Raw genomic sequence first — 14,233 nt, 5'->3', positions numbered from 1 at the left:
GAGGTGCATGGTGTTAATACTGCAAAGCTTCAGGGATCGATACGATCGAGGGGAGGCCCCTGTACGTTTGAGTCACATTGGATGTAGGGGGTCTTCCAAATGTGGAGCAGGGATCACATTTCACAGACAGTCACACTTACATGCAGATGGAACATGGTGGCAGGTCCTCAGCTTGTCAGTCGTATGAAGTTTCTTCACCACTCTCGCTGTTATCTCAGTCCGTTTTATTCCTCTAATGCCTTCTTTTCATTCACATCAAATGATCTGTTTACATTTGTTGATTATCATCCTTTGTAAGTGATTCATGTGCATGGCTCACTCTGAACTCTACTGTTTGCTGGATTGCCAACAAACCATTAACATCTCATTTACAGATGAAAAGAAATCCCCCCTTTCTTCCCATAATGCACCTCCCCTCTTGCTTTCAGCACTGCTTTCATTCGGCTTTATCCTCTGAAAGCACCTCACAAAAAAAAAAAAGCCTTCCTGCTCCCCGCAGTGCAGATTAATCATTTACAGGGTGAGCAAAAACCGCACCTGTACATGTGCATGTGTGAGTGTGTGCACATTCTTCACCATGCACAGAGCCCTTGGACTTGAAGCACGAAGCGCACGTCTCTTCACCTTTAGCGCTGAGCTGAGTGGAACTGACAAGTTGGCATGAAAAAATGCCTGCTAATGACACTTTCCCTGCATGAGCCACCTCTGAGCCAGCTGGACCCAAAACAAGGTCCTGGCTTTTGGCTCCACGCGCAGATATCTATACAAAGAAACTATGAGTTCAAAAGAGTTTTTTTTTAGTGCATTGCCTCACAAGATGTTTGACTATTTGTTTGTTGCAACAGCAGTAAATGATTCACAGAAATGTGGAGAGCAACAGTTCATTTGCACATATTGTTGCTTGTTTTAAAAATAACAGAACATTGAATTGTGAATACACTATGACAAACAGTAGAATTTGTAGACATATTAGATCTTTGCTCTATGAGACAATGCAATAGAGAGACTCACCCTGTCACAAACACTTCTGTTTTTGGTGGAAAAATTTAAATTAAAGGACATAATAGTGTAAAAAAAAAGTTGTTTAATTGATTGAATAACTGTAATTTAGGGATATTAAGTGGGCTTTATACATTTAGATTGATGAAATTGCTGAGAAAATGTCAACCTATACTAATTATGGAACCAAATAATAACCTCCAAACATCGTCTTTGAGTGAATTAGAAGATCTGTTTATTTTGTAACCAACTACATCTTAATAACATCCAAGAATAGTATCATCTTCAGAATATTGCATTTAAGATATTCTGATATAATCTGAGATATAGAGGACACAGTCTACAGTGATCACTTGAAAAGGAAACTGACAGCATACTGTAGGTTTGACAAATAGGTTGTGTCATTAATTCGATAAAGGTTGTAGTGAAACAAGGGAAACATTGTCCAGCAAAGACACACCTGTTGATGCATCACAACACCATGAATAGAAAAATCACGTTTAAAAGGCACATTCATAGAACAACAATGGGACAGTTTTGCATGCACAGTGTCCCATGAGATAAAAGCAGCGTCAAAGTTACAACTATGTCACAGTTTAGTGGTAAACACATTAGAATACCTGATATAACACCAACCATACAGTACACAGAACAATTATTGCTTTGATTATTGCTGTAGTAAAAGTGAACTATGTGCATTTATTATTATTAATGATTGTTGGGTAAGAGTCAAGCAGCATATAGACAGTACAAGAAAGTTTCCATTTACAAATTAACACTTGCATTAAATCACCCGCTTTTTAAAGAGGTGCAGTTTGCATAATGAAAAACACTGCCAAAGACAAGAAGAAGACATTTTATCTAATGGTTCTGTCTTCTGATGGCAACGTTTGCAGTTCACTGAAAGATCCACTTAATCATTGGCTATTAGAGGGTAATCCATTCGGAGGAGCCCTGTTATACTGCCCTGTTAATATCAAGGAAATCTGTAGGTCAAAAAAGTGCCAGTCATCTAGATTAAAACTGGTAAAAAACAGTATTAACATTGTTAAAACATAGTAAAATTACATAATGTACCAGTTAAAACAGGTTGCCAGGTTGTATTGTAGGTCAGATCTTAGAGCCTAATGTGACATCTTTGGATTTCATATTTTGTGCAACTAATTTACAATGACACAAAACAGAGAAAAGCCAATAATACTCACATTGCAGAGGCTGAAAACATATTAAAATATTAAAATTGTTGTTGGTCAAGTCTTACCTGTAAATGTATTCAGTCAAATTGAGCCCAGGTTTTAATCTAGACATGACAACAGTTTTTATTTCCTCATTTCTAACACCTTAATGATTTTTGGGTTTTCATTTTAATCTACTGCATTATCACTTTAGTCTTGACAGGATGCACATACAAAATAGAATTTCTGTCTGGTCCAGTATTTAGTACCACAGCTTACTATACACGTCACCCTTTCTCCTACCCCCTACAAGAATCCCCACCACTTGTGCACAAGCAGCTCGTCCCCGAAGCCTGTGTCAAGGAGGCGGTTGCCACACTCCTCCCAGCGACACACCTCACCCTTGTCCACCAACACAAACTTCCACTCCACATGGCTCTCTGCAGGCAGGCTGACCACCGTGGCCCAGTGCCCATCCTTGGCCCTCTCCAAGGGGACAAATTCCTTCCAGTTCCCTAACTCCTGCTGGTTTCCCGTGACAGCCACCGTCTGGTATGGAGAGTGTGTGACGTAGTGGATGCGGAAGGTGACGTTGACGTTCTGGGGCATGGGCTGGACAGCCACAACCTTTTTGTTGCCTTCTGTGTTTTCTTCAACCAGGGTGAGAGTGCTGGTTTGACTGATGTCAGTGGAAGGTGGAACATCTGTATCTGTACAAGTAGCATCCGTGAGAGAGGAGCTGTGCTGGGTTTCTTCGGTGGTAAGCTGTTCGCTTTTTGTGAGGTCTTGCGAGGCAAAAGGTGGCGTAGAGAGGTTCATCCAGGGAAGGACCTGGCTGCTCTCTGTGATCCATTCGTTATAGTCCATAGTCGCCTCCATGATACTGATGTTTGTCTTGTTGTAGTCCTCTTCTTTCTCCTTCTCTTCTTCTGTTTCCGCTTTCTTTGTAACACTTGCTTCTTCCTTCTTTTTCTTCATCTCTACAACCTCAACAACAGTTTTCACATCTCTCTGCTCTTTCAGCTCCTCGGTTAAGATCATTGGGCTTGTTGCAGTCTGCACCACATACTCCTCCATTGCTCTGTGGTATCTGTCCTCAATCTCATGGCCGAACGTGTCCTCGTTGGCTGCGTATGACTCATACTTAGCCCAGTCTGTGTGCTCGCAGTGGGGTTGCTGGGAGAGCTGCCCAAACACCATACCTGCTGGATCTTCATTAATTACAGGAACAGTTACACGGCCAGCAAACAGGCCATGTTGAGCCTCTGTCCTCTCTTCACAATCCATTGTTGGAGGCATCATATTTTCAATGGTCATGTCAAAGTCAATACCAGCGCCGTGTACATCAGGACTAACTGCCATGCTTGAAATCCCGCTCTCTCCTCCAACACCAGGAGATGACATGCTGTCCTTGTCATGATCCCTTGGTTCACTTTGCTCGAAAGACGGCAAGTGAACCTGACACGAGGGAGGGTTCAGGTCATCATTTTGCATTTGGACACTTTGTTGGTCTTGGTAGAAAGGTAACATGTCAGGACGAGATAGTTCTTCAGACAAAAGAGGAGCAGTTACAGTAACATTATCACAAACGGCTGCATCAGAAATATGCATCGTCTCCTCAGAGGTTGAACCAGTTTCCACATGGTCGCTTTTGGATGTCAACAGATGACAGGACGTTTCATCATCTTTTGCAGAAGTGGTTAGATTTTCAGCAGTATCCAAGCCAGCAGCAGCAATGGATTTGTCAAAGCCTTCATTATTTATCGTTTGGAGGTCAGTGCTTTCCTCAGCCAACACAACAAATTCACCGGTTTCACTGCTTTCACACCGAATGTCTTTCTCGAGAGATGCTAAGTCAGAGTCAATAACAGTGAGATCTGTGTTTTTATCCAAGGGTGGAGCTATTTCTTCATCTTTCTTTTCTCTTTCTGGTTGATGAGATTCCAATAGCAAGTCAGGGTAATTCACAATGCCCAGGTTTTGAGCTTTTGCATCGTCAGTGTTGGCACCAGACTGATTGTCAACACTAGTATCAACATCTAGAGACTCAACTAGTTCCATCTCAGTTCTATTGTCTTCATCATTCACAGTGGGAAGAGACTCTTTCTCTTGGTTGCTCGTCAGTTCCCTTTCGTTTGTCTGTTCAGGCTGACACTGTTGCTCCTCAGGTTGTGGAGGGTGGTCGTCAAATTCGGGAGCATCACTGACGTTAAATTCAGAACAATCATTGTTATTTTGTTGGTCTTGGGGGAAGGACAACGTGTCAGGAAAAGATATTTCCTCAGACTGTTCAGGTGTAGTTAGGCTCACTGCTGCATCATTAGTAGCCATCTCGTCAATAGTTTCGTCGTTGTCAGTTTTTGCATCTTGACAGATAGATGGCAGCTGAGGACAAGTCATTTCTTCACTCTTTACAACTACAGTTAGATTTTCAGTGGTATCAGAACCAGCAGCTACACTCGATTTGTCTTCAGCGGCTTCATTGTTTTTCAGTTGGAAGTCAGTACTTTCTTCAGTCAACACAACAGATTCACCTGTTTTGTTGTTTTCTTCATCAGCCACAATGGGAGGAGCAGCTTTCTCTTCATTTTCATCTGTTTGCTCAATCTGATGTTGATCAGACTGTATCATGTTGTCATCCAATTCAGGAGCTGAACAGACTGTGCATTCAGACGAATCATCGTTATTTTGTGTTTGGACACTTTGCTGCTCTTGGGAGAAAGACAGCATATCAGGACAAGATGTATCTTCAGATGCTGTAGCTGTAATTAGGGTCACATTGGTTGCAGAAATTTTCTCATCTAAAGTTTCATCAGTTTCCATGTGATCAATTTTTTCATCGAGGTGGAGAGATGGCGATTCAGGACAAGGCATTTCTTCACTTTTTACAGATGCAGCTCCATCTTCAACAGTATCAGAGCCAGCTGCAATAGTGGATTTGTCAAAGGCTTCATTATCTATCATATGGGGATCAGTGCTTCCTTCAGCTAACACAACAAATTCACCAGTTTCATTGTTTTCTTCAACAGCCACAGTGGAAAGAACATCTTTCTCTTGACTGCATGTCAGTTCACTTTCATCTGTTTGCTCAACCTGATGTTGATCAGACTGTAGCAGGTTGTCCTCTAATTCAGGAGCTGAACAGACTGTGCATTCAGAAGGATCATCGTTCTCTGGTGTTTGGACACTTTGTTGGTCTTGGGGCAAAGACAGCATATCAGGACAAGATGTATCTTCAGACACTGCAGCTGTGATGAGGGTCACATTATCACAAACTGCAGCAGCAGAAATTCTCTCATCTGAAGTTTCATCCGTTTCCATGTGATCAATTTTCTCGTCGAGGCAGAGAGATGGCGATTCAGGACAAGGCATTTCTTCACTTTTTACAGATGCAGTTACATCTTCAACGGTGTCAGAGCCAGCCGCAACAGTGGATTTGTCAAAGGCTTCATTATCTATCATACGGGGGTCAGTGTTTACTTCAGCCAACACAACAAATTCACCAGTTTCATTGTTTTCTTCATCAGTCACAGTGGAAAGAACATCTTTCTTGTGACTGCATGTCAGTTCACTTTCATCTGTTTGTTCAATCTGATGTTGTTGCCCATCAGACCGTGGTGAGGGGTCGTTGAATTCAGGAGCTGCACAGACTGTAGAAAAATCATCATCTTGTTTATGGACACTTTGTTGGTCTTGGGAGAAAGACAATGTGTCAGGACAGGATATTTTTTCAGACTTAACAAGTGCAGCTGGGGTCGAATTTCCTGCTGGATCAATAGCAGAAATCACAGTCGTCTCCTCTGAATTTTCATCAACTTCTACATCGTCACTTTTTTTGTCGAGGCAGTGAGATGGCGATTCAGGACGAGATATTTCTTCACTTTTTACAGCCGTAGTTAGATTTTCAATAGTATGAGAACCAGCAGCAACACTGGATTTGTCACAGACTTCATCATTTGTCAGTTGGGAGTCAGTGCTACCTTCAGGCAACACTACAAAGTCACCTGTTTCATTGATTTCTTCAACAGCCACTGTGAAAAGAGCACCTTTCTCTTGGTCTAGGTAATCACACTGGTCGAGCTGTGAAGACGACAAGTTTGGTTCTTGTTCAGATGCTGACAACGGGGTTGCATCTTGTTGAGGAATTAACTGTTGGGCGATAAACCCTCCTTCTGCCTCCTGATGCTCAATTTTCTCCTCTTCTTCTGGAGAGAAGTGATCGTTGGAATAATCTATGTGGTCTGTAATATCTGAATGGTGATTCTCTTGCTCAGACTCCTCATCTTTGCCAAAAGAGGTGCAAGTGACAGGTGCATCTTGTACGCAAACAACAGGCTCTTCCAAGTTCGACTCCTGGCTTATTGTTTCATTATCTTGTAGTCTGTCATCAGCAACATTGTCATACGTGTGAGAGGCCTGGTCAGAGCACATCTCATTATCTGAAGCACACTGAAACGTTTCCTCTTCTTGTCTGGTTTTCTCATCTGAAACATCTTCGTCAATTATCACATACTCATCTTCTTTGAACACCTGAAAAGACAGGAAAAGAAAATGAATGCACGATAATATAAGTTACACCACTGTAAAAGGCAAACTGCCTGATTGAATTTCCAGCCTATAGTCTTAAACTGAAGAAAGAATGAGGTCTAAGAGAAAAAGATGTGTGAGAGAAATATCCATTCCCCACAGGGTTGGTGTTCCAAAACCTTAAAAAATAGTTCAGTAACTTTGGAAAATTCACTGAGTTTTAGATATGAAGCTACAGTCAGCCTCTGCTTACATTGAGGCAAAAAACAAGATATCACATTGTAATCAGTAGGCATTGCTAAACTAATCTACATCTCCTTGCCATGTAGACATTAAGAGTGGGCTCCATCTTTATTTAACTCTCAATAAGAAAGCAGATTGTAGCTGCATTTTTATTTATTTATGGTTTTGGCCACTTAGGGGCAGAAGAACATCCCATCAGGCTGAGATTTCTACATCATCTCAGATATCATCACCTCACAGAAGGTAGTTCAGGCTAATATGCTAGCAAGATGTTGCTTATTTACACATCCAACAGTCAGCCATTAGCAACATTAGCCAACATTAGCAAAGATCAGCCAGGGTTATCTATGTTCAAACTCCTGAGGAAAACACAATGACTCTTTAAACTGAGAAATGTTGCACTTAGTCAGTTGCTAATTCTATTTATAAGCTACACAGAGATTTAAAAAATAGCATACACAACAAGTTATTTTGTTTATTGTTGATATAAAATCATTAATTGGGCCTACAGAATACACAAACTCAATAGACAAATGTTACTGCCTTTATCTAGGCCAATGTTTAACTTCCTAAAATGTCATTAATCTAACTGGCCAACTGTGACTTTAATTTCTCTATAGCTTGGATGAAAGGGCTGCTTACTTTCTCCTCGTTTCTTTCATCATCAATCAGCTCCGGCTCTTTGGTGCAGCTATCATTATCTCTGACCTCTTCTGTTACATCCTTAATGGTGTCATCTGTTGCACTCTGGTAGAAATCACCGGCACCCTGCAGCTCCATTTCAGCCACTGTGTGAGTGTCACATTGCGGGTTGGGAGCGGCCTCTTCTGCTACTTTGTCAGAGTCCAGCAAAACTGTCATTTCCTCTGTGTCATATGAAGGCCTGTGCTTGTTGTCTGGGATTTGGATGTCACTCTGAGGAGGAGAATAAAGTGGAGGTTCCCTCTCAGCAGCAGAGGCAGTGGCCGTGGCAGCTGCTCGGCGATGCCTGACCTTCATGTCTGATGAGCTTTCATCACCCACATCTGTTGAAAAAAAGAGTAGAACTTTAACTTTGCTTCTCTATTTAATCAATTTGCAGGAGTAGATACGTAATAATAACTGCATAAAATTATACTGTCAACTAATAAACCTTACAATATAATAGTCTGAGTTAATTTTAGTTTTATTTCATTTCATTTAGTTTCACAAACCAATATTCAAAATTCAAAATCAATATCTAATCGTAATTTATCTGAAGTGTTTTACAAAGGACAAATATAGTCTTTTCCACCTTTGTACTTGATGACAAATGACAGAATGACACATTATGATACTATCAGAGGAAAAGCAATCAATACAATCGGCAGTGATTGACATGGCCACAATCTTGTTTGTATACCCTTATTTGTCAGCAGTCAGTCAGTGTTGCCACATGCTAAATTACAAGAACATAGGAGAGAGTTCCATGTTGAAATGTTTTACTTTTATTTGATTTGTATAATTTGTTTGAAACAAATCACATAGATGAAACTTTTTCACATGCAAGTCCTGTATTTCCAATTGTACCATATATTTTCTTATCATTAGCTAATTAAACAGAATGAAACACATTAAGTCGTGTGCTATAAGCAAATGCCCTCTGTGAGTGTTATGTAATTATATATTACTTATATTTGGTATTACTGTATTGGCTAGTCCAAACTACAATAACATGTCATAATCTTATGCTTAGTCCATTAATTTTAATTTGGAGCGGATCTAATAAAACCAACTGTGGGATTAATGTAAACAGTGTTTCCTTCTTTTAAGAGAACGTATTCAAAATAAGTACAAGTGGGTCACATTTCCACTTAATTACAGAAACACAAGTGGAATTTTAACAATATCACTGCAAAGATACCCACATTTCTAGTGAAGGAGATCATTTCTATTTCTTTAAACTGTCTGTTTGATCTGAATGAGGTCAGCTTTTACAAATGGGTTTGTAGTGCAGTTATGATTCTGAGTCTATTTATATCTACTACAGTAACACTATAACTATGGTATTGACATTATTCTAAGTGCCCTGTTAAAGGGCAATATGTTTTATTTGTAGTATTGTATTTCCTATGGGGATATCTATATATTTATAGGATATTCCTCAGCACTTAGCTCTGCTTTAATATTAGACTAAGGCAGAAGTCCTCGATAAAATGATCATATTATGACTTGTGGATTCCTACACCTGTAACGAGCAGCAGCTTTCCTCTCTGCGGTCTCATTATTTGGATCTTTTACCTGTTGACTCTGCTGAGCTGAGCAGTTCCTCCGGGCTCTTCTGCTCCAGTCCAGATCGGATCACCGACGCTTCTCTCTCCTCTCCGGGGCTCTTGCTGTCACCGTCGGCGGCTGCGGCTGTGGCCTTCCTCCGCTTCCCCCTCACGGTCCGGTAGATGATGAATCCCGCTAGCACGGATACTATCGCTACCACAGCCAGAGCCACGGCGGGACCGTGGCGTCCGATCATGCAGAAGAGCGACGCGAGGTCCATGCGCCTCTCCAGAGCCACGGTGTTGCCGTTCTTCAGCGACATTGTAATCTGTTGAATAAATAACACAGCTCCTCGACAGTGACTGTGTGTGTGCGCATCAAGGCCTGATCTGATCGGACTGGAGCTGCAGCAGGCTGCCGCTGCTGTGCCGGACACACTCCCCTCTCTCCTCCACGTTTCCAAGTGTAGTGACCTCTTGTTGCTGCAGAGCTGCGAACGGGCTGCAGGTGCGAGATGCTGATTGGCTGACCGGATCACGGGTGCTCAGCCTTCATTCATAAAAAAGGGAAAGGAGGTTGTTTATTGCAGCCTGTCTCACACAGACGCTCACGATGCAGCGAATGAATCGGGTATCAATGTGTCACATCCGTCGGATAGGATGATTAGGTCTGTGTGAAAACAGTGAAACCAAGTTTGATAAGATTATGTCCCAAATGAAACCCACATGAGAGTGTCTGTCCCATCAGCAAGACGAAATCAAAAGATTATTCCCACCCTGCACGATAGCCTTTCAAGATAGGTTACTGGACACGTTTGATTAAATAATAACACACATGCAGCATAAAGCAATAGATAAAACCATATGTATATATCACTGTCTATTTGCTTTCAGTAGGCTTTTGTTACAGGGATGACTACACAACTTTGTTCCATAAATTCCAAGAAATATGAGGAACAAATCAGGAGAAGAATATGATATATGATATGATTATTGATAAAGAGCCAACATTCATGTTATCTGTTGCAGAAATATTCTTGGATTAAACGAAACGCAATAGTACATTAATGTTAATATGGGGAGGAATCCAATTGTTGGATTAATGTAAGTAAAAGGTGTACTGCAGGAGAACATAGGGTTATATTCAAAATAAGTACATTTGGCTCAAATCTCTATGATAGACCTATATGATTACTGATAAAGAGACAAAATTCATCTATACCATAAATGTACTTAGATTGAACAACATGCACACTGAGGAAACTGTCCTGTAGCAACATGAAAGAGATTTTTTTTTTTTTTTTTTAACATGAAAGAGATTTCCTGAACACACGAGCTTGATCCCGTGACGTCTTCAGTCCTGAGTATCAGCTCCCCCCAGTGGAGAGCTGTGGTAACAACAGGAAAGTTCCTGAAGACTCTGGAGCTCCTCCAGTTAGAGGAGAAAAGCTGGGACAGTCCCACTGCTGAGACACTACCAACACAAGCAACACAGAGGACAAGAGACACTTTAACAGTGTTTGATCTGACAAGAGGACTCAACAACAGACACACACCGAAGATGCTGTGCTCTCATGGATTCCAGTCTGCCCTTAGTCCAGTCAGCTTCTACTGGTCTGTACGCAGTCTGTGGCCAGAGGTCAGACCTCTGCTCCGAGTCCAGCAGCAGGATCTAGTGCAGAGAAACCTACAGGAGCTGATGGACAAACTTCAACACAACATCCTGGAGGAGAGCAGTGTGTGTGTGCAGCCAGTCTCCTACCAGCTGGACAAAGAGGGAGAGCGCTTTAAGCTGAGCCTGGACACTGGAGGCTTTTCCCCAGAGGAGCTGTCTGTCAGGCAGGTGGGCAGGAAGCTGAGAGTCAGCGGGAAGACGGAGAAGAAGCAGGAGGACGGGAAAGGCTCCTACTCTTCCAGACTCCAGGAGTTCAGACAGGAGTTTGATCTGCCTGAAGGCCTGAAGCCTGAAGCCGTCACCTGCTGCCTGGCTCCAGACGGGAAGCTCCACATCCAGGCAGAGGCAGAGGCAGAGGCAGCCACAGCTCCATGTGCTGAGGCTGAGAGAGAGCTGACTATCAAGAGGAGCCAGGAGGAGGACACACAGCACACACAAGACAGCAGCTCAGAGACACAGGACAAAGATCAACACATGGACTGATCACAGTGTGGATGTGTCAAGGAGAAATATTTTATATGGATGAATGATATGCTCTTTTGTATGTTTGTATCTGAACATGATTAAATAAATATTTCTGAATTGATGTTTTGTTCATGTTTTCTTATTTGAAACAGACATGTAGGTAAACCAATATCCAAAAAATGAATGATTTACATACTGGTATGTGATGACAATCGTAGAAGATATTAGAAAAAGAAACAACAATTTTTCAAACTGTGCCTGAAAATCGGCAGTACGGCACCAACACGGCATCAACACATCAACTGTTGATGCCTGGTCAGAAAATAAAACACTGCACCAAAACGCAAAAACAGTGTCTTCTTCGGAGCATAATCTTTCCCCACATGTCTGTCTCACTTGCGCTTCCTGTTAGAGCGCCCACCGGAGGCCGCAGGGTTCAAAGCGTGAGAAAAAAGTAGCGGCCTAAAGTCCGGAAATTACGGTATTTATTATGGCAATGGGCCAATTTACAAAAATGTTGAACTATCCCTTTAAGGTTTGTGTTACATGATTTTGATCTTCACACATGAACGGTTTGTCTTCAATTACTAAAATGTAACACTCGAGTTAATCGGGACAGTAAAAAACATCAATGTAAACTAATAATACACTGAATTGATTGATCATTTATCAACTCTAAACAAGTGTAAATTTTTACATCACAGTTTCTCTGATCAGACTGTGTGTTATAAACAGTGGCTTAATTTTTAACAAGCTGCCTCCTCCTGTTGATCCAGGATGGATCAGAGGGAGCAGAGCAGACTGAAAGTGTAGAATGGACAGAGTGAACATCTTCACGAAAGACGTAAAGTGTGTTTGTGTTTGAATCTCCATAGTGATCCCTCCACTTCACACTGACTTTATGTTTCACCTCTGTGTTTTATCTCCTCATCTGAATGTGATGTGGTTTGTCTCTCTTACGCAGAATGAAATGCATGTGGTTCTTTCTGCTTTGTCACAGACGACAGGAACAATAAGGTGACACATGCAAAATGTGAAAGGACTTAAAAACAGAGGTTCAATTAAAGCAGAAGTAAGCGATATTTTTGTGTTAATATAAGTCTTAAATAGTTATATCTTCCGACAGCAATCACTTACATAGAGTGTTTGGACCGAAACACGGGTCTGTCAGTCCCTCTGCTCTGCTCTGAGCCCAGGAGAAAACTTTTCTCGTATCCTACAAGTTTTATCCAATGAGGAGAGAGAACGGCATGAAAGGCTGTGTGTGCAGCCAGAGCCAGTCTGGTGCAGCCAAGGGATGCGCCTGAATGTGGTGACGTAGGGACGAGGGCGGTTATGGTGCGTTCAAGGCAACTCGTAACTCGTGTTTTTCCGACCTGTGAAGTCGTACCAGTTCGATCTGGTACGAGTTCACGGGTCGGAAGTTACGAGTGGCCGTTATAGTGACTTTCACAGGTAAAACAGGTCGGAAAAACACGAGTGGGTTGCCTGGAACGCTACAAAGTCGTAAGTCGTGACTTGAAGCTGTGATTTACGGTTTCAAAAGCCTGCCTGGAACGCAGCATTAGCCAAAACGACCGGATCGCTTACTTCTGCTTTAAAATTGTTCATAAACAATTGTTTCTCAAAGTAATTGCAGTTCCAATATTGTTATGAAGCTCATTTGAAATGACAATTATTAGTTCTCATGACAACGTGCAATGAAAGCATAAAGTTGTCACTTTTAACATCTCACACTGATGTCAGACTATAGTAAAAGTTATTGTAAGTGCTTTCATCATGCAACAAAATGTTTACATGAGATTCTGTCATAGAGGAAACTTCATTTTTATTAATTTATTTATTTTTTACACGTAAACTGTGTATGAAAAATGAATGCTAAAACCATATTCTCTTATGTTACTTTGTTTCTCTTGTTTTGGGTTTGAGCATCATGTTTTTTTGTTTTTTGTTTATACAATTAAAGCAGAAGTAAGTGGTCCGGTCGTTTTCGCTAATGCTGCGTTCCAGGCAGGCTTTTGAAATCGTAAATTACAGCTTCAAGTCACAACTTACGACTTTGTAGCGTTTCAGTTCAACCCACTCGTGTTTTTCCGACCTGTTTTACTGGTGAAAGTCACTATAACGGCCACTCGTAACTTCCGACCGGTGAACTCGTACCAGATCGAACTGGTACCACTTCACGGTCGGAAAAATACGAGTTTCCTTGAACGCACCATAACAGTCCTCGTCCCTACGTCGCCACATTCACGGCGTCCCTTGGCTGCACACACAGCCCTGCATGCCGTTCTCTCTCCTCATTGGATAAAAACTGTAGGATACGATAAATGTTTTCTCTTCGGCTCAGAGCAGAGCAGAGGGACTGAGAGACCCGTGTTTCAGACCAAACACTCTATGTAAGTGATTGCTGTCGGAAGATATAACTATTTAAGACTTATATTAACACAAATATATCACTTACTTCTGCTTTAATATATAGGCCTAATTACAATGAATTAATAAACGTACTGTAAGTTAATGGTAAACACTTGTATTTTCCTTTTTATGCCCTTAACCTTTTGATTTTGTTTTGAACATCAACCTGATCAGTGTTGTTTTAGGCTACCAATATGCAGTAAATGTTTACACAAGTGGTAAATGATTATTATGTGTCTCACCACTAAACGACAAATGTATTAAAAGTTAAAATATGTTTTAATTTGCCATTTATGTTATTATTTCAAGGTGGCGGAAAAAATACCAGACACTGGTATTCATGGACAAGGTATCAAACCAAAAGGGAATTTCCCAGGGAAGTGTAGCCTATTGAGCAGACAGAGCAGCCAAAGAACGTCCACTAGATGTCACTTTCTGCATTTAACACAGCATGCAGGCAAACAGCTGTTATGAATGAGCATCCTCCCCTGTAGCAGCTTCTT

At 41.4% G+C, this 14,233-nt stretch overlaps 2 protein-coding genes across 2 annotated transcripts; one reads left to right on the top strand and one right to left on the bottom strand.

Moving 5' to 3' along the window:
• Positions 1–1,209: 1,209 nt before the first annotated feature.
• stbd1 (starch binding domain 1) lies at positions 1,210–9,788 on the bottom strand. The gene is made up of 3 exons (XM_085793846.1): positions 9,204–9,788; positions 7,587–7,969; positions 1,210–6,704 (listed from the first exon to the last, which is right to left on the bottom strand). Exons 1-3 carry the CDS (start codon positions 9,496–9,498, stop codon positions 2,481–2,483), a joined length of 4,902 nt encoding a protein of 1,633 aa, XP_085649972.1. The 5' UTR covers positions 9,499–9,788; the 3' UTR covers positions 1,210–2,480.
• Positions 9,789–11,333, top strand: LOC146977538 (heat shock protein 30-like). Its single transcript, XM_085794327.1, has 2 exons — positions 9,789–9,806; positions 10,557–11,333. The coding sequence occupies exons 1-2, from the start codon at positions 9,789–9,791 to the stop codon at positions 11,331–11,333; spliced, it is 795 nt and encodes a 264-aa protein (XP_085650453.1).
• Positions 11,334–14,233: the final 2,900 nt, after the last annotated feature.

This window comes from Trachurus japonicus, chromosome 12 (genome assembly GCF_045865225.1).
Source record: "Trachurus japonicus isolate A0001 chromosome 12, Traja_1.0".
Lineage (NCBI taxonomy): Eukaryota > Metazoa > Chordata > Actinopteri > Carangiformes > Carangidae > Trachurus > Trachurus japonicus.
Note: the sequence above shows the minus strand (reverse complement) of the source record. Positions and strands in the feature narration are given on the sequence as shown.

Coding starts and splice junctions, on each gene's coding strand:
- stbd1 (XM_085793846.1), bottom strand. CDS start 9,498: ATGTCGCTGAAGAACGGCAACACCGTGGCTCTGGAGAGGCGCATGGAC. Junction 7,970..9,203: donor CAGCTCAGCAGAGTCAACAG/GTAAAAGATCCA, acceptor TTTTTTCAACAG/ATGTGGGTGATGAAAGCTCA. Junction 6,705..7,586: donor ATGAAAGAAACGAGGAGAAA/GTAAGCAGCCCT, acceptor CTGTCTTTTCAG/GTGTTCAAAGAAGATGAGTA.